The 24773-nt window shown below is 39.6% G+C and overlaps 1 protein-coding gene across 2 annotated transcripts in view; it reads left to right on the top strand.

The window, feature by feature from the left end:
- Window positions 1–4024: 4024 nt before the first annotated feature.
- The window catches only part of TMEM45B (transmembrane protein 45B), a 64738-nt gene continuing 43989 nt past the window's right edge, over window positions 4025–24773 (top strand). The window contains exon 1 of one of the 2 annotated variants that reach the window (XM_077112448.1): window positions 4025–4240. In XM_077112448.1, the coding sequence (XP_076968563.1) occupies window positions 4039–4240 (202 nt within the window). In that variant the 5' untranslated portion in view covers window positions 4025–4038. Of the gene's footprint in view, window positions 4241–4370; window positions 5391–24773 lie in introns of those variants that run through there. The other variant, XM_077112449.1, reaches the window with a different exon arrangement.

The raw sequence follows: 24773 nt of genomic DNA, 5'->3' as shown, positions 1-24773 counted from the left end.
ATGGAATGGTCTCCCTTAGAAAATGCTTACAAGAAAAACAGGGGCCTGTATTATAAGCTTTTATAGCAGACACATTTAGTCTGGAGTGGTAATTACTATTTCTGGATTTCAAGAGGCTATTATATATATAACCTGATATTTAGAGATAAGAAGAAAGCCAATCATGTTGGGGTTAAAGTAATTCAGAAAACAGGGGTAAGGAAGATAATGTCTATATTTTAAAACCACACATACTCTTTGAGACCAAAGTAAGAAGGGTTTATTCGGTCTGGAAATGAAATTTTCTGTAGCACATAATCTAACTCAACCTATCTGTATAGCTCATTTGAACAAATGAAACACAGGGAACCCAGAATAAGAAAGAGGTCCTTTAATCCTGTATAGCCTAATGTAATGTCTGGATACATCCTAGAATATATTAAGCAGATAATCAAAAAGTATTGGCAAAGTCCTTTGAGGAATGGGAAAAAAAATATGAAACTATTAAACTTTACCATCAAGAAATTCCCTGCTACTGTGTCAAACACTAGGGACACCCAAATCAATAGGCCATGCCCTTGATCATGAGGCTTACTTTTGTTAAGCCTATGTAGGTAGCAGAGAAGCTTAGCCTACCTATAGGTATGCCTAAGAGTTACTTCTAGAGGACTTCTTTTGTCACTCAGACATGGCCTCACTCTCTCTAAGCCCAACTCTGCAAGTGAAATCATTGCTCTCCCCACTATGTGGGACATGGCATCCAGGGGTGAATGTCTCCCTGGCGACGTGGGAGATGACTCCCAGGGATGAGTCTTGCCCCGGCACTGTGGGATCAACAATTCCAACCTGACCAAAATGGGGAAAAGAAGTGTAACTAATAAAGTATCAGTGGCAGAGAGAGTTCAAGTAGAGTCGAGAGGCTACTCTGGAGGTTGCTCTTATGCAAGCTTCAGTTAGACCTTGCTACCTATCAAAACTTGCCAAACCCCAATTAGGAGCATTCCAACCAATCCCAAAGAACACCTAGGGCAATTTATAAGATTCCACAAGGGTTCCATGCACTAGTGTAACTTTCCAGAAACCTACAACCTCCAGATGGGTCCTGGGGCCAGATAAGTTCTGAAAACTAGAGGGACTAGACTCTCCAGCACATCAGACAGTTCCATTTCCCTACACTATGTTAGTGACAGATCCTTCCAACCTGAAAAATTTAGAATAGCCATAACCCAAACACCCCTAAAGAGAGGGCTAGAAAGATTAAAGGTGATGGTAGAGTTATACAGAGAAGATAGGATTTAACAAATGAATATGAATGCTGAATCATTAAATTGATATCTCCTTTAGTCTCCAGTATGTTAGAGCAGCTAGAAGTAAAAACCTAAAACTATGGAACTGTAACCCATGTCAAACTCCAAAATATGTTCCACAACTAATTCTGGTGCTGTGCTTTACAATGTATTGCTTTTTTTTTTTTGTATGTTATTTTTCACAAAATAAAAAGAAAGAAAAAATCCAATTGTGGTGATAAAAAAATATTTTAAGCCTTCTAGCCTCCTATATTCTGGAGCAACTAGAAGGAAAAATCTGAGAGGATCATTTGGTAGCCCATGACAAACTCTGGGATCTGTCCTGTAACTATTTTTGAAGAGTGCCTTGTAAACTATCGCTTTTTTAAAATTTCTTTGCTTTATATATATATATGTTACACTATACAACTAAAAAGTTAAAAAAAATACTAGAGACACACAACTGCAGGTTTGAAGAAGCTAAGAAAGAATAAGCGAACTAGCAGGCAAGACAACTGATTTCAAACACACAAAAGGACAATGGCAAAAAAAAGATGGAAAACTTTGAATTGGATCTCAAAGAAATGATAGACAAAACAAAGCACACAAATATAAGAATCATCAGTGTCCTAGAAGGAGAAGAGAAGAGTAAAGGACTGGGAGGATTAGTTGAGGGTATAATGGGGGAAGACTTCCCAACCTTTATAAGATACATATATATGCAAATCAAAGAAGCCCAACAAACTTCAATTAAAATGTATCCAAATAGGCCTACCCTAAGACACATACTAATCAGTCTGCTAAATGTTGAAGAGAAGCAAAAAATCCTGAAAGTGGCAAGAGAAAAACAATCTACTACATACAAAGGACCCACATAAGACTTAGTGTGGACTACTCAACTGGCACTAAGGAAGCGAGAAGGAAGGGGTATGATATATTTAAGATTCTGAAAAGAGAAAGCTTCCAGCCAAGAACTCTGTACCCAGCCAAACTGTCCTTCAAAATCGAGGGAGAAATTAAAATTTTCACAAACAAACAAAGGCTGAGAGAATTTGCCAACAAGAGGCAATTTCTTGTTCAGCTCTACAAAAAAGGAGTTTTTTTTTTCAGTTAAAAAAAAAAAAAAGACAAGAGAGGGTCTGGAGGAGGGCACAGAATTGAAGGGTAACAGTAAGGGTAACTGAAGGATAAAAAGAGATAGAGGGAAAAGAATATATAGATAAGACAAACAAAATCGAAAGGATAAGATGGTGGACTCAAGAAATGCCTTTACAGTAATAACTTTGAATGTTAATGGACTATATCAGTTAAAAGACACAGTTTGGTAGAATGGATTAAGAAATAAAATCCAGCAATATGTTGCTTACAAGAGACTCATCTTAGACCCAAGGATACAAATGGATTGAAAATGAAAGAATGGAAAAAGATATTTCACACAAGTTGTAACCAAAAGAAAGCAGGAGTAGCTATACTAATATCAGACAAAATAGACTTCAAATGTAACATCATAAGAGACAAAGAAGGCATTATATATTAATTAAAGGGACTATTCACCAAGAAGATACAACAACCATAAATGTTTATGTTTCCAATCAAGAAGCTCCAAAGTACATGAGGAAAACATTGGCAAAACTGAAGGGAGTGACAGATATTTCAACACTAATAGTAGGAGACTTCAATACACCACTCTCCTCTATAGATAGAACAACCAGACAGAGGGTCAACAAGGAAATAAAGTTAAATAACTTGATAAATGAATTAGACCTAACAGACATATATAGGTCATTACACCCCCAAACACCAGGATATATATTCTTCTCTAGTGCTCACAGAACATTCTCCAGGATGCTGGGGCACAAAACAGGTCTTTATAAATTTAAAAACATTGAAATTTTCTGAGCACTTTCTCTGATCGCAAGGGAGCGAAGTTGGAAATCAATAACCACCAAAGAATGAGAACATTCACAAATATATGAAGATTAAATAACACACTCTTCAGCAATGAGTGGGTCAAAGAAGAAACTGCTAGAGAAATTAGTAACTATTCCAAAATAAATGAACACGAGAATCCAACATATGAGGATGATATTAAACATGGTGCCATTTACCTATTTAAGTGTGTGAAAAATTAAATTCATTAAAATTTTTAAAAAATTTAATTCTGGGCGGGCCGCGGTGGCTCAGCGGGCAAAGTGCTTGCCTGCTATGCCGGAGGACCTCGGTTCGATTCCCGGCCCCAGCCCATGTAACAAATACGGAGAAACAGAATACAATAAAACAAGAAAATGTTTAAAGATGTTTCCCTTTCTTCCTTCCTTCCTTCCTTCTATCCTTCCTTCCTTCTCTCTGTCTTTCCTTTAAAAAAAAAAAAAAAAAAATTTAATTCTGATTAAAAGTATCAGAAAAAAACATGTAAAAAATTAAAAGATATGATACACATGGTATAGATGCCCCAGCAGGAAGCGAGCCTTTCCTAGCTGCCAGGTAGCTGCTTCTCCAGCACCTAGAACTGAGTCTAGCCCATGACAGAGTCGTTGAATGAATTAATGCTGGAACAATGCAACACATAAAGTTAGCCGCCACTCCTAATAGAAACAGGAGATTCTGACTCCGAAGGTATCACCCGGCCTTCCTTTCCCGGAGCGTCTCGGTGGCCACCTCAGGGGTTTGCTGTGGGGAGTGGCCTGGCTTTCCAGTCTCGGCGCAGATGGCTCAGCTTCCCGCCGCCGCCGCCCTGGTCCGGTCCTTGCTTTGCATCTCGGAGTCACCGTCCATGGCAAGCGGCTGCCGGATCGGAAGCTTACGCCTTAGAGAGTGCCGGAACGCAAGCCACCTCCAGCCAGAGACTCAGGGGCGTGGCACGGAGCGGGGTGGGGACGGGCGGGACTCGGGAGCCAGCCCCTGCACCTGCCTGTCCTCCGTCCGGCACTCAGCGCCGCGAGGGAAGCGGACCTGCTCCGAGGCGCACGCCGCAGGTCAGACGCCCGCCGGGGAGGGGATGTGGGACACTCACTGGGAGGCGAGAGGAGACCCGCCCGGGTGGACGCGGGGCTTGGGGAACGCGGGAAGGGCCGGTCGAACCGCCGGAGGCTCACGAATACTGCCCTGTGTCCCAAGCGAGGAATCCGTGGGTCGGAGCTTAGCGGGGGAAACCCCTGCCCTCCTTGGTACCCGCGGGGGTCCCGGGATACCTCTGCCGGGTGATCCCACATCCTGGCCCAGAGACCAAGAGCTGCTTTCTAAGGATCTTCTAGTCTGCAGCACGTCCCTGTGGGTATGCCCCTCATAATGTCTCTTGTTCCGCGCCAATCCACGAACCAGACACCTCCTTTCCCTGGGTCGGGAAGACTGGAATCTAGTAATGCCAGGTCCCCTGAGCCTTTATTTAGCTTCCAGAAAGTGTATCCACTAATCGACTGGGGAGTGGAAACCAATGTCAGGAGCAAAGGGCTAAGATTAACACTGGGTGAGACAGGTTTAATTTGGATCTCAGAACGGTTTTAAGGTGACCCTGCTTGGGAAAAGAATGGATCATGAAGTAGATGTGTTAAAATGTTATGGTAGGGGGTGCATGGGTGGTTCAGTGATAGAATCCTCGCCCTTTCATGTGGGAGACCTAGGATGGTTCCCGAGCCATGCACCCGCCCCCTCCCCCCAAAAAATGTTAGGGCAAGCACCTCTTTTATATGCTACAGAAATCGCTGTTTCCTTCACCTTCTCTTTCTGTTTTCCATGGTGTTTGCTGTTTTTCTCCACATCTCTGTCCATTTTTCCCATGCTTTTCCTTGCTGCCTTCAACCTGCGACAGGCTTACACTTGTGTTAATAGTAGGTATGGCTTAGTGTTCAGAGGAAACATGGACTATCCTTGCTGGATGTGCAATATAGTCAACAAAATCTGCATTTTGTGTCATTTGAAACGCTATCGGGAAGGATCATGCCTGCTCTGCCAAGGGTAGGGCCAGTGCTCCTTACCAGGCTTTCTGTCGTCACCACTTACAGTTTGGTAGCTTAAGAACCATGTGATTTCCCATCGGTTTCTAGAGTGTCTGGAAATGAAATGAAGTTACTAGAAAGGCTTTATGGAACATGGCCCATTGATTTTACAAGGGGGACAGTGCATGGGGTAAGTAAGGGGTAAGGCCATTATCTCTCATTATAGAATATTTATTCTGGCATATGGAAGCCAAACACTCAATATCCTTCTTTTCTAAATAGCTTTGATTTCCTCTCCCTTCTTCCAAGGAAGGAGGAGAGAGTACTGCCACTTACTTATCTCCCTTCGGTACATTTCCCTTGCATTCTGTGGATCCCCCCTCACTCTTCCAATAGATGCTGCTTGTGATGGTTGAAATGGAACCACTGACTCTCGCATTCAATACCAGTTGTTCTCTGTGGGACTTTCACCAATAACATCCCAATGGCACTGGTCTGAGCTGAGGGTTTGGTGCTTTGTGATAGTCAGGATTTCGCAAGAGCTGGGGGAGGGAAGAGTAAAGAAAAAGAGAAGATATCTGCTTTTTTTTATCTCCCTACCACTTTCAAGATAACTTTTGCTTCCATGCTTAGTTGATCAAAAGTTACGTTACCTATGGTGAGTATAATCCAAGAACTGTTTATTTGCCTCAAACAAAATTGCTTGTTGAAAAAGGGGAAGGGCAGGTTTTACTACATTTAAGGTCACTCCCATAGTCAAAGTCTGTGCTGTTACAAAACTTGCTATAAATGTAGATAATAGAACTGAAGTCACTGGTATGTCATAGATGAATGGATGTGTATATAGACACGTTTCACACCTGTTTGTTCCTATGGGCAGATGAGAAGGCAAGCACTAGATTACTCACAAATCTAGAGCAAAGAATATGAACAGTTAGAAGTCATAGGTAATTCGATGTAATTCCCTCACTTCATTTTAGCTCTTGGTTTTCCCTATCCCCAACCAGCCCTTTCTCTCAAACCTTCACTGGGACTGGAAACAAACAAAAAGATTATTTGAATTGGAGCTGCTTTTGTTTCTTTTGTCTGTTCTCTTGTGGGAAAATAAAATGGACATGGGTAGGGCTATTGGAGGGTGAAGGAAAATTCAAAGATGTATCAGCTTCCTGTATATAATACAAAATTAGCTGAAGGTATGGAGGCACACTTACTTATTTCCCTTGGAGGGTTTAGATACTGGAAGCCATTAATATCCTAATGGACCTTTATGTCACACCAGGTAGTTTTCTGAAGCAGCCCTGTGAGGAAGGGATGGCATCTGTATTTCATAATGAGGAAACACACTGGCAGACATTACACATCCTGCCTGGGCAGAGCCAGGGCTCAACCAGAATACCTGCCAAAACACCACAGCTTCCCTCCAGGTCTTTTGTGGTTGTTTCGTTTTGAGTGAGTGGAGAATTGTTTGTGACTTGTTTTCTCCTGAACATTTATTTAATGTATTCTCTGATTTGAACTCTTAGAATTTAAATTTAGAAACATACTTATTTGGTTTCTGTCATGCCCTTCTTTATGCAATGTAATCACAAAATATTTTAGAGGGTCGGCCACGGTGGCTCAGCAGGTAAGAGTGCTGCCTGCCATGCCCAAGGACCCGGGTTCGTTTCCCGGTGCCTGCCCATGTAAAAAAATATATATATATATATTTTAGAGGTGGGTATAACCCGATAGATTGTCAAGCCCAATCTTATTTTTCAAAGAAGAAAGCCAGGTTTGGGAAATGTTAGAAGTGAACATATCACATTGCTTCCCAAAATCTAGTGAGTTGAAGAATACTGCTAAAACCTAAGTCTCCTAATACTCTTTCTGGCATGTGGTTCCTTGAGAATTTCCTAGATACATAAATCAAGTGTCTTATTTTGATTTACTCTGTTGTTTTGGGGTCTGGGACAGCAAATCCTATCCCCTCTGAAGCCTGGACTTAAATATCGCTAGGTCCTTCTGTTCTGTCATCCCCATTCTGTGAAGGAGAGTCTATTTGTTTGGCCCATTGTGTTGTCCCTAGCAGGGTACGCCTCATAGGCATGCAAGCAAATGCAGTTAATATTTGTTAAATGAATGTGTGAACAAGTACATAATGCCGTTCGTATTTCCTTCAGCTATATAAATAACGAAAACCCTACCACACTAGCTTAAATAAGTAAGGCATTTGTTTTTCTCAGAAAACGAGACATTTGGAGGTGAGAAGTCAGGAGCTGGGACAATTGTTCAGAACATGCCCCCTCTATCCTCCTGCACCCCCTCCTTGATGTTCAACTTTCATCCTCACTGAACGATAAGCACCTCTTGTGTGTTTCAGACAGAAAAAGGGCAGAAGACACAAACCAGCCTCTGCGCTTTTCTACTAGGAGAGTGGTAACTTTCCTGGAAGCTCCTTCCTGTAGGTTCCTTTTTTCTCATTGCCCACAACTGTGCCATATACCCATGCCTAACTGCAAGGGACCTGAGAAAATCTGGTATTTTTGCTGGGGACATTGGCAGTACAACAAAATAGAGACTCTGCTCGTAAGAGGGGAGAATGGATATTGGGCTGATACCTAGAAGTATCTGCCATAGTGTGTTTTATGAGTCACAGTCTCTTTGTCCTCAAATACTTCTGTTTGTTTGTTGTTTTATACTAAAAAAAAAACCCATAATGCAGTGGGTCAAGGGGGGCTTTAAAAAATTGTAGATTACAATTCTTGCCCCAGAAGTGGTGGTTATTTAGGTCTAGGATAGATGCACATATTTGAACTATAAACTGGCATTCCAGGTATTTTCAGGCAGGTAGTTGCCTGGCCACATTTTCTTTTTTAATTAAAAAAAAAAATTTAACGACAAACAAACAAAACAATAAGATATCATTACGTTCTACACATATAATCAGTAATTCTTAATATCATCACATAGTTGCATATTCATCATTTCTTAGAACATTTGCATCGATTTAGAAAAAGAAATAAAAAGACAGCAGAAAAAGAAATAAAACAATAACAGAAAAAAAAAGTTATACATACCATATCCCTTACCCCTCGCTTTCATTTCCCACTAGCATTTCAAACTAAATTTATTTTAACTTTTGCTCCCCCTATTATTTATTTTTATTCCATGTGTTCTACTCTTTTGTTGATATGGTAGATAAAAGAAGCATCAGACACAAGATTTTCACATTCACAGAGTCACATTGTGAAAGTTATATCATTGTTCAGTCATCATCAAGAAACCTGGCTACTGGAACACAGCTCTGCATTTTCAGGCAGTTCCCTCCAGCCTCTCCACTACATCTTGAACAACAAGGTGATATCTACTTAATGCGTAAGAATAACCTGCAGGATAACCTCTCGACTCTGTGTAGAATCTCTCAGCCATTGACACTTAGTCTCATTTCACTCTTCCCCCTTTTGGTCGAGAAGGTTCTCTCAATCCCTTAATGTTAATTCTCAGCTCATTCTAGGGTTTTTCTCAGTCCCTTGATGCTGAGTCTCAGCTCATTCCAGGATCTCTGTCCCATGTTGCCAGGAAGGTCCACCCCCTGGGAGTCATGTCCACGCAGAGAGGGGAAGGGTGGTGGAACCGCTCGTCATGTTGGCTGGAGGGATAGGCCTGGCCATATTTTGAGAAGCCCTAAATTGGGAGCAGTATAGCAAAGGCACCTTCATTTTATTTCCAATAGCTTCCTGCCTCATTCCCTCCTCTAGAAGCCCTTTCTTTTTTTATTATTCTATTTTGGTCAAAATAAATAAATATAGGCTCTTTTTTTTTTTTTAACATGGGCAGGCACCGGGAATCGAACCCGGGTCTTCTGGCATCACAGGCAAGAATTTCTGCCTGCTGAGCCACCGTGGCCCGCCCTAAATATAGACTCTTAAAAGGGATTCATTCTATGAGGTTTATGCTGAGTTTACACCAAGTTGTCTCCCTGAGACAGCTACCTTTTGATATCGTACCCGGGAGGATGAAGACTTAGCTTTCTTATGCCCCATCATTCTATCTCATACGTACCTTCCTTTCTTGAAATCTCCCAATATAGCTGTATCCTAATTTCTGGCTAAATGAGCATTTATGTTCGCGTTACTGTGACTCTGTATTATACATAACTGAGCCACGTGATAGACCATAAATTTTACACTTCCTTTCTTGTACAACCTTTTCCTTTTCCTGGGACTTAGTAATTTTTGTATTTTCTTCAGCTGATTCATTTTTTTTAACTTTTTAAATTGTATAATATAACATATAACAGCTGCTTCATTTTTGAGAACTCATCACCAATTTCTCCTCAAAATTTGGTAGAACCGTAAAATTCCTCTCAATAGAGTTAAACATCAGAGAGTTCAACAGTTGGGCTATTTGTTCTTGGACTCATCCATTTTCTGGGGTCCTTGTCCCACAGGGACCTCTCTTCACGACCACCCTGGGAATTGCACTTGATTCCTATTTCTTGGGCCACAGGCCAACCCTTTCCTTGGTTCTGCTCCTTGGTTCCTCTGGAGCATAGTTTTCTGGGAAAGGTTGCCTGGTTTCTACAAAGGTTCCATGCACTAGGGTAACTTTCCATAACCTATACACTCCATATGGGTCCCTGGACCAGATAAGTCCTGAAATCCAGAGGGGCCAGCCTTTCATAAAGCAGCACATTTCATCCCCCTACCCCATATTACCGACAGCCCCTTCCAACATGAAAAAGTTAGAATGGTGTCATGGTTAGGGACAGGTGTCAACTTGGCCAAGTTGTGGTACCTGTTTATCTGATTGGGCAAGCGCTGGCCTGTCTGTTGCAATGAGGACATTTCATAGGATTAGGTCATGATCACGTCAGCTACATCCACAGCTGATTCCATTTGTAATCAGCCAAAGGGGAGTGTCTTCTGCAATTAGTGATGCTAAATGCAATCATGGGAAGCCTTTTAAGGAGGACTCAGAGGAGACAGGTTCCATTCCTGCTTTGGCTGGTGAGCCTCTCCTGTGGCGTTCATCCAGGCCATCCATCGGAGTCGTCGGCTTCGCAGTCTGCCCTGTGGATTTTGGACTCTGTGTTCCTGTGGTCACATGAGACACTTCTATAAATTTTATATTTGCAAGTGTTCCCTGTTGATTCTGTTTCTCTAGAGAACCCTAACTAATACAAATGGGTATAGCCCAAATAGCGTTAAAGAATGGGAGAAAGATCAAAGGTGATGGTGGAGTTGTGCAGAGAAGGTAGCATTTAACAAATGAATATGAGCGCTGAATCATTCTGCTGATATTTCTTGTAGCCTCCAGTACCTTGGAACAGCTAGAAGTAAAAACCTAGAACTGTGGAATTATAACCCATACCAAACTCTGAAATCTATTCTGCAACTAATTGTTGCAATGTACTTTGAAATTTATTGCTTTTATATATATATATGTTATTTAAAGACAAAGAGGAGTATAACAGAGAAGATAGGATTTAACAAGTGGTATGACTGCTGAATCATTATTTTGATATTTCTGTTTGTCTACGGTGTCTTGGAGCAGCTAGAAGAAAAAATGAAAAATTGTGGAACTGTATCCCATACCAAACTTGGAAATCTGTTCTATAACAACTTGTTAAAATGCACTTGGAAATCTATTGCTTTTTTTGTATATATATTATATTTCACACAGACATGCACATGCACATACACACACATACACGATGTTAAAAACAAACAAACAAATAAAAAAGGAGACAGAAGCTGATGAAGCCCACAGCCTGTGGGAATTGCTGCAAGTTGTTGAGTGGGAAGGAAAAACCTGGTTGTGTCAAGAAGTATTGGGGGTAAATTTTCTTAAGAGATCATTAAAGAAAGAGCCCTGAACCTTATGGACCCGGTTTGTTGTGATTTCCTTTTTGGTTCTAAATGAATATTCATGTTCACACCTAATTTTGTAGAGGAAACTTTACATTTTTTACCTTAAAGACGTCCCCTCAAATTATATGACTCAGATCCCATAAACTCTGGTTGTCACCTAAAGGAAAGTAAGCTTTTTAGAGACCTGGCACATTTAAAATGCCATTTTTCTTCCCTCACATTTGATTGATAGTTTGACCAGTATAGAAGATTAAGCTGGAAATGGTTTGCTCACAGAAATTTCAAAGCATTGCTCTTATAATGGTGTTGAGAACACGATGCCATCTGGATTGTGGATCATGTGCATTTTGTTTGAACCTCCGGAAGTTTATAGGGTGTTCTTTTCTTTATCCCTCATACTCTGAAATCTTGTGAGTTGTTGTTTGGTGTTGGTCTTTTCTCAGTCATTGCTCCGGGGATTGAATAGGCTTTTTCAATCTAAATATTGAACTCTTCAGTTCTTGATGGTTCTCTTCTGTTATATCGTTTCCTTCTGTTTTTCCTCTGTCTTGTGCTTCTGAAATTTGCATCATTTAGGTGTTGGACCTCTTGAGACATCCTCTACTTTTCTTATCTTTTCTCTCTTATTTAAAGAAAATCTCTTGTTCCTTAGTGCTAAAAATCTTGCAATCCTTCTATTTTCTTTTTAAATTTATACCACCATATTTTTAACTCCCATGGGCTTTTTTTTTTTTGTATGCTATATGGTGGGGGTCACATTTCATTCCATTTTTCCGTATGAGTATCCCATTATTGCAGCACCATTTGTTGATTTTTTTTGAAGTGCACAGGCCAGGAATCGAACCCTGGTCTCCCACATGGCAGGCAAGAATTCAACCACTAAACTAGCCTTGTATGCCCTTCCCAAGGGCTGTTATTTGAGGAAAGAAAGAAAGATCTTCTAAGTGTTCTTTCTCATAGCATCTGTTCTTATTTCATGAATGCAATGTCTTCTCTTGTTTCTCTGAGAGTATTAAATCAGTACATATTTTCTACATTTTAAAGGTTTTCTTCTACTAGTTACAATGCCTGTGCCTTAGGGGCAAAGTCCTTTTTTCTGTTGTTTTTGGTTCTGTCTTTCATGTTGGGAACTTGACTCCTGTTTGAGAGTGGTATACTAAAACATAGTCTGGCTGCTCATGTGCTCATGTGAGTATGGTGGCAGATTGGCAAGCTTCATTGGGAAGTGATTAGACCTAGAAGTCTTTTTGGACAGCTTATTATTATCTTTCCCTTCTAGCTTTCTTGCATAATGAATTTCTCAGTAGAAAGACCCCATCCCTAGTAGTTTATTCCTGTTTGAATAAAAGCCACTAATAACGACACTTAAATTAATTTATTAGGCAGTTGGTTTAATTACAGAGGTTATTGTAAGATGGGTATGTGGTAATCTAGGATTTGAAATCTGAGTTTAGTTTTTTACTTTATCCTCATCCTAAAGTACCTGAAGTGTCTCTGTGCATGTTTTTTTATCAACAGTATGGGAGGATCCAATGCTTACACGAAAACTAAATTCTTTTCTATTAAAATATAAAAAGCTCTGAGATCCTAGGGTAATGAATGTTCTTTGAACACATATACAACAGATTGTTTTGAAATAACAATTTGCAAAATATTCATTATTCACCTAAGATGAAATACTTTTATTAATCCCAAGTAAATTAGGGCCTTTGGGGAAGGTCTATATTATATCAATTTTTGTCTTAACAAACAAAATTACTCCTAGAAGGAGAGTTGATTAAGATAGAAAAGTATAATTAGTACAGTGTTTTCCTTTAAGGGGTTATATTATGAAGATAGTTTTCTAATACCTCTAGAGAATATTTTGGTTATGAAATTTGGAAGAGAATTTCTCCCTTTGAAGGTTACTCTAAACCTATGCCATTTTTTCCCTTTTATAGCCCAACAAATGATAATCAAAATTTGTAGCAGATATGTCACTCTTTTTATGCTGGGAAAGTTTTAGATCACATTAGGGAACCAGATAATATGCATTACAGCAATGATTCCAGGCTTAGCTTTCAAAGATCTCTTAATTGGAAAGCCTAGCACTCGATTTTCTACTGCTGTTTTATGCTTCACAGGAACCACTCCCCAAAGAAAGACTTGAAGGTTGGGGCCCAGTTTTCTTATCTCTGTTCCTCTAGCACCTAGAACAATGCTTTATGTGTAAGAGACACTTGATAAATATTGGTTAAATTAAGTTGATTCCATTATCCATTTTAAACATGTTTTCCTACTTGTTCCTTTGCTATTTCCTGTTTCCTCTTCTATCTCTTTATGTTGTTTCCTCTTGAAAGATGCTGCCTCAATTCTCAAAGTTGGTAGTATGAAATAGCTGTAAGAAAGCAGACTTGGAAGATCTCAAATGACCAAAGCTCTAGAGTGCATTTCCAGGAGTGAAAACTCCCCCATATTATCTTACTGAAGTTGTAATCATTTCCCTGGGCATCACCTTACATGCCCTATTATGTTGTCCCAAGCACTGCCAACTTTATTATCCTCCCTCCCTTCTACTTCACAATTATCCGTGCCTCCATACCTCGTCCTGTCTTTAACCACAGTTCTATTTGGATTCCTTTCTCTCCCCATGTCCCATGCCTTTCTTGTACTGCCCCTTCACTTCCTTCCTCTTTCTTTGATCTAGACCCTACTTTGATGCAAACTTTCTCTTCGATCTATTCCAGTGTTGTCTTTCTGCTTCTCCCCTATACCTTTATTTACTATCTGGTACATTTTGTTCAAAGCACAGTATTGTATTAATTTCAGAATGCCTACCCTGCCTACTAGGCAGACCCCTTTCAAGCCTAACCTAGGCCCTCAATTAAAGCCTCTCTCTCTGGCTGTTCCTGAAAGGGTTCCTATGCTTTGATCTCACTGGAGCTGTTTATTTTTATGTGGGAGGTGTTTTAGTTTTCTAAAGCTGATAGAATGCAATATACCAGAAATGGGACAGCTTTTAAAAAGGGAATTTATTAAGTTGCCAGTTTATAGTTCTGAAGCTATAGAAATGTCCAAACTAAGGCATCCAGATAAAAATACCTTAACTCCAGAGAAAGAGCCAATGAAGTTTGGGGTTTCTCTCTCAGCTCTGAAGGCGCATAGTAACATCTGCTAGCTTTCTTTACTGGCTTCTTCAAATGGCTTTTTTTCCTGCATTCCCAAAAGTCTCTGGCTGTATGGGCTCGGTTGGCACTGAAACTTTTTCCAAAATGGTTCCCTTTTAAAAGGTTGCAATAAGCAACCCCACCTTGAATGGGAGATACATCCCCATGGAAACTTAATCAAACCACCTAATCAAAAGGTACCACCCACAACTGGGTGGGTCACATCTCCATGAAAACAATCAAAAAGATCCCACCCAGCAATACTGAATGAGAATAAAGAACATGGCTTCTCTGGGGTACACAACAGTTTCAAACCAGCAGAGGATGCCCTAGAATAAGAACTAAAATACAGTGTAAAATATTGAGTTATAGATCAGTGCTTTAAAAAATTGCTGCTAACAATAGAACTTACCATCCCAGGGACCTGGAAGCTTGGCTAAGAATAGCCTGACATAAGTGGAAATCTCTTTTAATGCTAAAAAAGATATATGTATGCGACCCCAAATTACATCCCTATATGTTTTAATATCTTTAGGTGAAATTGATGCTCTGTGATGGTATACCATGTTTGCCATGTTGTTTTAGATATCCCTTGGGGGAGGGGGGCATTTACCTACACTCGAATCTGAGAGACACCATCCTAGGTGACTTTTTAAAGACTTAGCTAGCCCTAGAAGTTATTTGAAAAAGCAGCTTTACCAGTGATTGTATTTAGGAGATTGCTTCCTCATTTTTCATTATTAAGTCTAGGTTGCCACCATTCAGGTGGTTCATGAACTCTTAATTTATGTCAAGATCTGTTTTAGGCCACTTAAAATTATGCTTAAGAGTCACCCCCAGAACCTCTTTTGTTGCTCAAATGTGGCCTCTCTCTAAGTCAACTCAGCAGATGAACTCACTGCCCTCCCCACTACATGGGACATGACTCCCAGGGGTGTAAATCTCCCTGGCAATGAGGGACAGAAATCCTGGGATGAACCAGGACCTGGCATCATGGCATTGAGAAATCTTCTTGACCAAAAGAGGGAAGAGAAAAATGAGACAGAATAAAGTTCCAATGGCTGAGATATTTCAAACAGTGTCAAGAGATTATCCTGGAGATTATTCTTATGCATTATATAGATATCCTTTTTTAGTTTATGGTGTATTAGAGTGGCTGGAGGGAAGTACCTGAAACTGTTGAGCTTTGTTCCAGTAGCCTTGATTCTTGAAGACGATTATATAAAGATATAACTTTTACAATGTGATGGCTTGCTTATGGAAACCTTGTGTCTGATGTTCCTTTTATCCAAGGTATGGATAGATGAGTAAAAAATATGGATAATAAATAAATAGATAGTATTCTAGTTTGCTAGCTGCCAAAATGTAATATACGAGAAATGGAATGGCTTTTAAAGAGGGGAATTTAATAAGTTGCTAGTTTAAAGTTCTAAGGCCAAAATAATGTCCCAATTACAACAAGTCTATAGAAATGTCCAATCAAAGGTATCCAGGGAAAAGTGCATTGGTTCAAGAAGGCCAATGAAGTTCAGGGTTTCTCTCTCAAGTGAGAAAGCACATGGCGAACACAGTCAGAGTTTCTCTCTCATCTGGAAGGGCACATGGTGAACACGGCATCATCTGCTAGCTTCTTCTCCTGACTTCCTATTTCATGAAGCACATTTTCCTTCTTTATCTCCAAGGGTCGTTGACTGGTGGACTCTGCTTCTCATGGCTGTGTCATTCTGCTCTGCTCTCTCTGAATCTCTCATTCTCCAAAATGTTTCCTCTTTTATAGGACTCCAGAAACTTCTCAAGACCCACCCAAATGGGTGGAGACATGTCATCACCTAATCCATCTTACACTGTTGATTAAATCACATCTCCAGGGAGATGATCCCATTACAGTTTCAAACATATAGTATTGAATAGGGATTATTCTGCCTTTATGAAATGGGATTTGGATTAAAACATGGTGTTTCTAGGGGACATACATCCATTCAAATCAGCACAGATAGATAAATAATAGGAGGGACAAAGTAAAATAAGTTGGGTAGATGGAAATACTAGTGGTCAATGAGAGGGAGGTGTAAGGAATATGGCACATATGTTTTTTTTTTTCTTTTTATTTCTTTTTCTGGGGTGGTGCAACTGTTTTGAAAAATGATCATGGTGATGAATGCCGAACCATGTGATGATATTGTGAGCCATTGATTGTCACTGTGTAAGGAATGCATGTGTGTGAAGATTTCTCACTAAAAATATTTTAAAAACAAAAAAAAAGATCTGTGCTAGGCAATGAACAGTTTAAGATGAAGAAGATAAGGTCTCCACTCTTGAGGAGCCTATAGGCAAGACATATACAAAAGATAACATCATTATGACGTGGTAAGTGACCAAAATGGAGACATGTACAGGTGTTGTGGAATTACAGAGGTAAGGTACTTCACCTAAACTATAGGTTCAGGAAACTCTTTCTAGAGGAGATAAGGTATGAGTAGTGAAAACTGACTCAATAAGAGGGAGGTGAAGAGAAATGAAATGTTAAGGTTGGAGCAATACATATGCAGTCCAATGCACAAACAACCTCCTCCATGTGGTGATTAGCAAATGGAGTATTTGAAATTCTATAGTGGGATAGTGAGATTTCTATCTTAGGTAAATGAGTCGGGCTGCAAGTAGAAGGATTTATAGAGGACCATACTAGAGACATTGTAGAGGTCCAGGCAAAAGACAATGGCAGCCTCAATAAGGCACCAGCTATAGAAATAGAAAAGGAAAGAGAGAACACCAGAAAATCTACAGCAGCAAAATCAGCAGGACTTTTGATTCTCTTGGGGAACTGAGACACTGTAAGGCATGATAAGAAAAGAGGAATCTCAGGATTCTGGTTTTATGAGTGACTGAGTATTGAGTCTTTACCCGAGTTTGGGCTAAGGAAAGAGAAGCCGATTTGGTAAGGAAGATGGTGTTTTCAATTGTGTACATGTTGACTTTGAGGTGTCTAAAAAATACCCATGTTTTTAAGTGTGTGTTCATCTGCTCAGCAGGTTGTTGGATATATAAGTCTGAAACTGAAGGAAGAGGTCAGGGCTGGAGAGTCATCAGCATGTAAGTGGCACTTAAACCATGAGAGTATATGAGTTTTTGCAAGAAGATATATAAAAGAACAATGAACCAAAGACTGCTACTTTTTAAGAGATAAACAAAGGAAGAGCACCCCTTAAAGGAGAAGGAGAAAGGACCATCGTAGAGTATGAAATGAGCCAGGAGAGGGTAGTATCATGAAAGCCAAAGGGAGTAGGTCATTGCAGAGACAAGCAACTAAGTGACTAATTTACAATGTCAACTTCAGAGTAGCTTTAAGAACAGAAGAGAGGCCTATTAAGGTGACATTTTTAACACTTTCATTGCTCCAACCATGTGGAGGTCACTTGGTGACATTTATGAGAACAAATGCAGTGATGAAGAAGGGGGTGGTAAGTGGAGACAAGTGCTTTTACAGGTTTTTTCAATTTCTTAGCTGATTTTGACAGTGTTTGAATGCATTTCCCAAAACCACCAAATTCCTTCCTATCCAAAGAAAGCTTCATTTAAGTGGCAATGAATGTAATAATTAATGACTTCTCAAATAATTTTAATATCAGAAATTGTTTTGAATCATCTATGAATAAACCTAATGTCAGTGGTGCTCATTAGCTGTTGACTAGGGGAGATGGGGAGAAAAAGAGCCACAGGGTCAGATAACACATTATATGTATGGATATAAAGTTCAAAATCCTTCAAAACTAAATGATCTGCTGTTTGGAGATACGTAATGTATGTAGTAAAACGAAAGCAAGGGAATGATAAATACCCAATTCAGGATAATGGATACTTTATACAGGCAGCAGGGGAAAATCCATTATTGAGGGATAAACAGGAAGCTCCTAGGATGATGATAATGTTCTATTTCTTAAGCTGAGTGCTGGAACACAGTTGTTCAATTATTCTGTAGACTTTTTATATAATTAGTTATGTTATTTCTCGGTTTGAAATACTAAGTAGGAAAAGAGATACAGGACAGTGCGTAAGATATCCACATTTTTTTCCTTTATTATTTTGTACGAAAAATTCTCAAGCCTGTTCAGACTTTAAGGGACAAAGGACAGTAAAAGTTGAAAGAGGTTCGTGATTGATGGGAAGATAAAGGTGAGGACATGAGCCAAAGCACAGATGGAGGATTGGCTTGTAAGGGGTAGAATGAATCTGAAAAGAAGGATTTGTAGGTGGAAAATCAGAAATTAAGTGGGATTCATGCCTCATGGTCTCAGTTTTGTATTGAACTGGGAGGAAAGGTCTATTCAGAATTGTGCGAGCTCAGGTTTGAGGGAAGTGACGAAGGGGTTAAAAGCTAGTCTATGGAAAGTGGAAGTAGGAGCTTGCACATGACAAGAAGGGTTTTGGTGTTAAGTGGGAGGCTCAGCATTCACCTTGCATTGCTACTGTGTAGAGAAGGTACTGAAAAAGAAGGAAGGAAGAAAGGAATTTGTAAATCTGAGCGCTTATAGAATTAGATAAAGCAAAGAAGCAGGGCCTTAGAGAAATGGTCCTCAGTGGCCTAACATCTTGGAAATTTGCATCCATGTCTTTGGAGAGATATTTCATTCTGGTCAATTATTATTGCCCTTGAGCCTCCAGGAAGAAAATTCTGAACTAAATGTATTCTTTGGCTTGGATGATAACATTTGGCTTAGGGATAATGTGAATCACTGAAATACATACATATATGTATATATATTTTTTCTTGTTGCTTAAAAAATGAAACAAACTTTCAAGTCCAGAGACATCCCTTTCACTTAAATATATGCTGAAGTGACAACCAGTAACTTGCTTCTTTGTAGGTATATGATATCCATAATCTTATTTCCATATTCTCTTACCATAGTTGAATTTTCCTTTAATTCCTGCATTTCGTTTTCATGATGTATTAATTAGAAGTAAAGACAGAAAGTATCCATTTAACAAATGAGGAAATTATGATTCTGAAAGGGAATGTACTTTAATTGCCTGGCTGCTAAAGCAAATACCATGCAATGGATTGGCTTAAACAACAGGAACTTATGGGCTCACAGTTTTGAGACTAAGAGAAATCCAAATCAAGGCTTCATCAAAGTGATGTTTTAACCAATAAGTCTATGGCATTCTGGAGCTGGCTGCTGGCAATTCTTACTCATTGGCTTTTGTGTTACTTGGCAATACACGTTAGCCTCACCTGGCTTCTTGGTTCCATTGACTTCCAGCTTCTGGCTGCTCCCTGTGACTTTCTTTCTCTCTCTGTCTCTCTCTCTCTCTCTCTTTCTCTCTCTCTCTCTGTGTGTGTGTGTGTGTGTGTGTGTGTGTGTGTTGCTTTCCCTGTAAGGCTTTCAGTAAAAAGATTAAGGCCTATCCTGACTACTTGGGCCAAACCCTAAATGGAATAACCTCATCAAAAAGTCCTATTTACAAGGGTTCACACCCACAGAAATTGATTAAGGTTATGAACATATATTTCTGGTTACATAGCTCCAAATTACCACAGTATGGGTCTTAGTCAAGAAGATAGAGTGAGTTCATTGCACAACTTGGTTTTCTGATTCAGAGGCCATTGTTCTTTATTGGATATTGAGATAGAATGGAATTTAGCCCAGTTTCATCTTGAGTCTCTAATTCAGGATTCCAGTGAGACTACCTTATTGTCATGAGTTTGATGGAGACCACTATAAAAGGCCCTGCTTAAATGCCACCCACTCTGTGGGGTCTTCTCAGATTCTCTGGTGAGACTTACTCACTTTCCATTCTGTGTCACCAAAGATTGCTATCAATGTATCCTATGACATTTAATTTTTCACATGTGTATGGCTCCCCTCCTAGACTATAAATAACTTGAGTTTAAGGATAATTTCTTATTCATTTGATTATTCCCTTAGTACCTTGTATATAATAGACTGATATGAGAGAAAAGGCAATACTGAGCTCATCTCTGGGAACAAAGTTGAGCTGGGCAGGGAAGGAGCTCTTGTTCCTCCTAGCTTTGCTCCTTATCATGGTAAAGTCATGACAAAACAAGATTCAGAGTCTTATTCCAATCTTACTCCTTCTGACCATCTTGTTCCAAGCAACCACATGACTGCCAATTTTGAACAGATGGACTCCAGAGTTACTTAGAGACTCTCAGACTACTGTTAAAGTGGAGATATGCTTTGACTGAAATTCATGTCAAATTCATGTCGAAAATATATGGGCGTAGTCATGCCAGCCTCTAGGAAATGAAGACTTTCAACATTGTACTTTGTGCTTTCCGTGCCTTCTATTACTAATAAGCTCCTCCAAGATGAGGGAGGAGTGCTGACCTTGTTGTTTGTAGCATAACAGAAAGCTGAATCAGCCAAGGTTGGCTGTTTTCCAAAGTCAACTCAGTCCAGAAAGCACCTGAGTGTTCCTGCTATCAAGGACAAATCCAGAGAGTATAAAGACCATATCCTGCAGTAAAATGATCTCCCCTAAACTACTTCCTCACCAACCAAGCACACACCCCATTCCCATTTAAAGGTAGACTCAGACACTGCCCTTTCCAGAATAAGGTAGAGGTTTAGCAGTGATGTTTTTCCCCTGGAATCGCCTACTCAAAAGCAAAAAAACAGCCTTAATTTAATAATTATACTTCTCCTAGGAGAGAAGACTAGGTTTCTCCTCCATTAATTGTGGAAATAGGTATAACAGCACTAGAGAAGAGACGAGGACTAATATTTATGTATTGAACACATATTCTAGTCAGCAGCTAGACAGTTTCCGTTTTCAATTAATCCACACAAGATCCTGCTGAAGTAGGTATTAATATCCCTGTTGTGGAGAGAGATTCAGAGAGTCTGGTAGATTGAATTACGTGCCCCAACAAAACACAGATTCTTAATCTTAATCTACTTACATGTGAGTGTGAAACTCATGCAAATAGCACCTTTTGAAGATATTATGAAATCGGGGTGAAACTTAATTCATATTACAAAGTCCTTTATAGCAGAAGATATTTGGATATAGTCAGAGACGGCCACAGAGAGGATCCAGAAGCCAGAACTCATTGGGAACCAGAAGAGCAGATAAAAGGAGAGAGAGAGATGCAAGGAGAGAGAGATGCCCTGCAATCCTTGGAGGAATTCCAAGGATTGCAAGGCAGCACCTGAATGCCAGACTCCCAGGAGGAAGCATAGTCTAGCTGATGCCTTGATTTTGGGACTTCTAGCCTCTAAACTGTAAGATGATACATTATTGTTGTTAAGCTAACCAATGTGTGGTATTTGTTGTGTCACCTGGTAGGCTGTGACAGAGAGACTAGAGAACTTGTCCAAGGTCTTAGCAGTAAAAGTGGTAAAATTAAGATTTGAACTGAGGCCTAATTACATTCCATAAATTCATGTCCTTTGTATTTTGTGACAATATTCTCCCTTCAAGGAGCGTTTAATAATCCGGTTTCCTTTAGGAAAAAGTAGATCATACTATTCAACTGATTATATGACCTTTGACTTAAGTCTTTTCTGGTTTAGCCTTCCTCACACCCATGTGTGAATTGATTCATGTCCTTTCTCGGAGACTCCTGGGCACACATGGCCACAACACCTTGTTGATTTGACTTTTTAAGTCCCCTACTTTGCTCAGTCCCAATCTAAGAGAATTTCATGGCTAAATGCATGCCACCCTTGGAAGGGAATGATACATGGTCTTTCTTAGTGAAGAAGGTGGGAATGGTAGGGTAAAGTGAGTACGTGATATTATGGTTCAACTCTAACCATATCTATGATTTGCTACAACTGCCTCTCAGCCTTTGTATGTGTCATTTCTCATGCCTGGAACCCCACCCATGCTACCTAACTAATCCTTACTTGTTTTTCAAGGAACTTTAGTGATACTTCCTACTATAATCTTTCTTGTTTTCCCCCAGGCTGAATGGGACTACTCCCCTTTATTGTCATAACAATCTGTACGCTCTTAAAGTACTTATTATATGCATCATAATAGACAAGGTAATCTGTCTTTACCACACTCTGAGCTTATTATAGGTCCAAATGATGAAACCTACTTATTTATTTATTTATTTATTTATTGTATACTGTATGATGGAGTCCCATGGAAGTATCCCATTATTGCAACAACGTTTGTTGAATTTTTTGTTTGTTTGTTTTGCTTGTTTGTTTGTTTTTTGGGAGGTGCATTGACCGGGAATCAAACCTGGTCTCCCACATGGCAGGTGAGAATTCTACCAGTGAACTACCCTTGCATCCCCAAAACCCACTTTTGAAAGTAGGAAGACAGAGAAGGGTGCAAAGACCACTCAATGGGAAAAAGAATAGATTTTTCAACAAATAACTGGGACAAATGGATATCCTCATGCAAAAGAATGAAGTTGGATTTCCATCTCATACTATATACAAAAAATAATTCAAACTGGATCAAAGGCGTTCAGTATAAGAGCTAAAACTATAAACTCTTAGAATGAAACATTAGAGTAAATCTTTGTGACTTTGAGTTAGGCAGTAGTTCCTTAGACATGACAGCAAAATCATAAGTAACAAAAGGAAAAAAATAGATAAATTGGATTTCATCAAATGTAAATGCTTTTGTGCTTCACCCAAATGACACCATCAAGGATGTGCAAAACAGGACTGATTATAAAAATTCAAAACTGGATAGCAGAATACTACTTAACTGTAATACAATAATGCTAGAACACTGAATGAAATTGAATGTGAGAATGATAGAGGAAGGAGGCCTGGTGGCATAAATGAAACCAGAAGGAAAGATATACGATTAAGACTGAGATGGTATAATCTAGGAATACCTAGAGTGTATAATGATAGTGACCAAATGTACAAATTTTAAAATGTTTTGCATAAGGAAGAACAAAGGAATGTCAATAATGCAGAGTGCTGAAAACACATGGTAATTAATATTTTAAAACTTTAACTTATGTGTGAGACTAAAGCAAAAAATGTTTATTTGGTACAAAATTTATATTTTGACTAGTGCATTTCCTGTTATAACTTATGTGGACAGCTTAATTGAACACCATAAGTACATGGACCCTGAGTAGGGCATGAGATTTTGGAGGTTTGTCCAGAGTGATGCCTCCATAAATCCCAGAAGAATTTGAACAGTGAATAAAAAAGTATTTGAGAAGTCCCCTTGAGGGAATGGTGAGAAAGGGGGAGAATCCAACTTCCCCAAGTGGAGATTTCTTGATATACTCACAAGCAGTGGGGACAACCAAATCAATAGGCTGAGCCCCCGATCTTGGGGTTTGTTCACATGAAACTTAACCCCGCAAAGGACAGGCTAAGCCTACTTAAAATTAGGCCTAACAGTCACCCCCAAGAGAACCTCTTCTGTTACTCAGATGAGGCCTCTCTCTCTTAGCCAACACGACAAGCAAACTCACTGCCCTGCCCATGTGTACACAGGACATGACCCCCAGGGGTGTGGACCTTCCTGGCAATGTGGAACAGAAATCCTAGAATGAGCTGGGACTCAGCACCAAGGGATTGAGAAAACCTTCTTGACTGAAAGGGGGAAGAGAGAAATGAGATAAAATAAAGTGTCAATGGCAGAGAGATTCCAAACAGAGTCTAGAGGTTATCCTGGAGGTTATTCTTATGCATTAAATAGATATCACCTTTTTAGTTAAGGCATAACAGAGAGACTGGAGGGAACTGCCTGAAAATGTAGAGCTGTGTTCCAGTAGCCACGTTTCTTGAAGATGATTGTATAATGATATAGCTTTCACAATGTGACTGTGTGATTGTGAAAACCTTGTATCTGATGCTTCTTTTATCTACCTTATGGACAGATGAGTAAAACATATGGATTAAAAATACATAAATAATAGCAGGAACAAATATCAAAATAAATTTAGTACATTGAAATGCTAGTGATCAATGAATGGGAGGGATAAGGGGCATGGTATGTGCCATGCTCAGGTTCATGTGTCAACGTGGCCATGTGGTGGTACCTGTGTGTCTGACTGGGCAAGTGCTGGCCTGTCTGTTGCAATGAGAACATTTCATAGAATTAGATCATAATCATGTCAGCTGCATCCACAGCTGATTCCTGTGGATTTGTAATCAGCCAAGGGAAGTGTCTTCTGCAATGAGTGATGCTCAGTCTAATCAATGGAAACCTTTTAAGGAAGATTCAGAAGAGATAGGCTCTCTTCCTGCTTCGGCCGGCAAGCCTCTTCTGTGGAGTTCATCCAGACCCTCCATCAGAATCATTGGCTTCACAGCCTACCCTGTGGATTTTATACTCTGCATTCCCATGGTCACGTGCAACATTTTTATAAATTTTATATTTGTGAGTGTTCCCTGTTGATTCTGTTTCTCTAGAGAACCCTAACTAATACATCTTGGTACCAGGAGTGGTTCTTAAGAAACAGAATCTTAAAAATGGGTTTTTATTAATGGTTTTCTACTCTGATTGGATTCAAAGGCACTAAGGACTCTGATTCCCATAATCAGAATGACACTCCCAATCCATGGAGTGAGTTGGCAAAAGAGATAGTCAAAATATCACCATTCGATTCTTCTAATA

The sequence above is a fragment of the Tamandua tetradactyla genome, chromosome 8 (assembly GCF_023851605.1).
Source record: "Tamandua tetradactyla isolate mTamTet1 chromosome 8, mTamTet1.pri, whole genome shotgun sequence".
In the NCBI taxonomy this organism is placed as follows: Eukaryota; Metazoa; Chordata; class Mammalia; order Pilosa; family Myrmecophagidae; genus Tamandua; species Tamandua tetradactyla.
Note: the sequence above shows the minus strand (reverse complement) of the source record. Positions and strands in the feature narration are given on the sequence as shown.